This window comes from Myzus persicae, unplaced genomic scaffold, assembly GCF_001856785.1.
Source record: "Myzus persicae strain clone G006 unplaced genomic scaffold, MPER_G0061.0, whole genome shotgun sequence".
Lineage (NCBI taxonomy): Eukaryota > Metazoa > Arthropoda > Insecta > Hemiptera > Aphididae > Myzus > Myzus persicae.
The window spans coordinates 747,595-749,983 of NW_019104244.1; the positions used below are offsets into that span (position 1 = coordinate 747,595).

At 33.2% G+C, this 2,389-nt stretch overlaps 1 protein-coding gene across 1 annotated transcript; it reads left to right on the forward strand.

Annotated features, from left to right (window-relative positions):
- Positions 1–287: 287 nt before the first annotated feature.
- Positions 288–1,142, forward strand: LOC111040421 (52 kDa repressor of the inhibitor of the protein kinase-like). The gene is made up of 3 exons (XM_022324346.1): positions 288–351; positions 491–894; positions 966–1,142. Exons 1-3 carry the CDS (start codon positions 288–290, stop codon positions 1,077–1,079), a joined length of 582 nt encoding a protein of 193 aa, XP_022180038.1. The 3' UTR covers positions 1,080–1,142.
- Positions 1,143–2,389: the final 1,247 nt, after the last annotated feature.

Here is a 2,389-nt window from a genome sequence, read left to right on the forward strand (position 1 = left end):
CCCCCCCAGAACCTCTCATAAAAAAAAAAAAACTAAAATTCTTACATATTTGCAGAACCCGATTTATGTAAGCACGCTCGGTCGCGCGGATATAGTTTTTTCCCGTGAACAAAATATAATAGCATGGTTTTAAGTAATAAGACGTATTATAAATTTATAGTAATGTTATTCTGACGACAGTTTTTCTATGTAACGACCTTATACGAAGTGCGATAAACCGATAAAATTAATAGGTATCAAGTACCCGTATCTTTGAAATATAAACTTTATCACACAGAAAAACGATTATGGATGGATTTGTGTGTATAGCAATTAGCAATATTTGTGTAGCCAATAGCCATATATGGATAGGTATAATAAAATATAAATTAGTGGCTTTTATAAGATATTACACATTTTCTATTAGTCTCATTTTGCCTTCAACAACTATACGAGTAACGTGTGAACCAGTGAACAAGTGTTTATTGTATTTTGATCAATATTAAGTAAGTACACAATNTATCGGTTTTTATTCCATACTTAGACTCTTTTATAAGTCAATTAAAATCTAGATTTCTTAATCATATTGATATTTTGTCAAGTTTTCAATCTCTTTTCGACGAAAATTCTACAAAAGAAGAATTCAAAAAATTAGCTGTATTTTATGAAGAAGATTTAAATGGTAATAATTCAATAATAGAAGAGTTCCAACTGTGGCAAAGAAAACTTAAAAAATTGGAAATAAAACCAAAAAATTCAATTGATGCACTGAAGTTGTGTAATGCAGACATATATCCAGGAGTTAATAAGTTATTTCAAATTTTGTCTACACTTCCTATATCTACGGCTTCAAACGAACGGACTTTTTCATCACTAAAACGAATTAAAACATATCTACGAAATACAATATCTGAGGTAATAAAATATTATTAAGACATTTTAATTTTAAAACTAATATTTGTGGTTGTTTTGTTTTGTTTTGTTAGAAAAGACTTAACGGATTGGCTATGTTAAATATTCACAGGGATCTTGAAATCACTGTTGATGAAGTGATAGAGGAGTTGGCAAAAAAATCTAGACGACTGGAATTTATTTTATAACAATACTTTTCATATGTAGTGCTTAATACAATATATAAATATATAATATTACATAAGACTATACTATTATATATTTTATTCAACTTCCTCCAAAAACTTCATAAGGACGTAACTATTATAAGATATCATTTTTTATATTAATTATGTAAAAACTGAGGACCCCCCCCAGAAAAATTTGAAAATACGCCACTGGTCGTACCGAAAATTAAACCGGAGCTGGGGATACGGGTAGAGATAGAGTCTTGTGCTCGGGAAAATGGGACCATGGATTGGGGAGGGGGGAGAGTAGTAGAGAGTGAGAGAGAGAGAGCGAGAGAGATCCAGAGGATAAATCGTACGCCAAGAAAAGCCACGCGTGCAGAGTCGCCTTGTTCGAGGACGCGTGAGATTTTCGGTGACCGGAAAACTTTGAAAAGCTACATATAAATGCGCAACGATAACAAGTACGTGATCGGAATAACGCGCGCCAGCACGCCATCTCTGTGCGTTCCGTTCACCGATTTTATTTTATTTTATTTTACTTTCTCATTATTTTTATTATTATTATTATTTTTTTTTTTTTGCATGAATTTCTGATTTCGACATGAACGTGCGCTCGCGGCGGTGAATGAGTGTGGGTGGTGTGCGAGAGAGTGACGTTTTAAAAGCCGATTCGACAGCCCAACGCCATGGCAGTCGCGCCGCTGACAATCGGCGTGTTGAATCATCGCGGAATATTGAATATGCGCGGAAAAAAAACACACAAAATTTGAACTAAACAGTTAAATTAATTTAAATTTGTGATTTTGAAATATTATAACAATCTCGTGAATTTTAAAAACAGACAAACGGGCCCTGCTGTTTGCTAATTTTTTATTCATTACACAGTTATACACGTGGAACGAGCGAAAACGCATTACATTATTATATATTATATTTATATATTATTATATCCACAACACACACACACACACAAACACCGCACACATAGTCGGCTATGATCGCGTATAACGAAATTAGTGTAAATTAGGTCGTGCGCTTATGAATACCAAACAGAGTGCCATAAAATTCTGTACATTCTAAATTTATGATTACACACGTCACATACGATCTGTACGCTCTTATATTTAAACCTTTATTTACCTCTGCCTCGACAGAAAATGTTGTATGTTTAGTCTTTGGTATTCTAGATTATCAGACTGGTGATACAAACGACATCGCCTTAAAACCGAGAGTAGGTCTGATAAAATGCAATAAATAAAAATCACCAAGAGTAATCTCCTACAAATAACTTAAAAGCGATTCTTTTGATGGAGAATATTATTATTTGT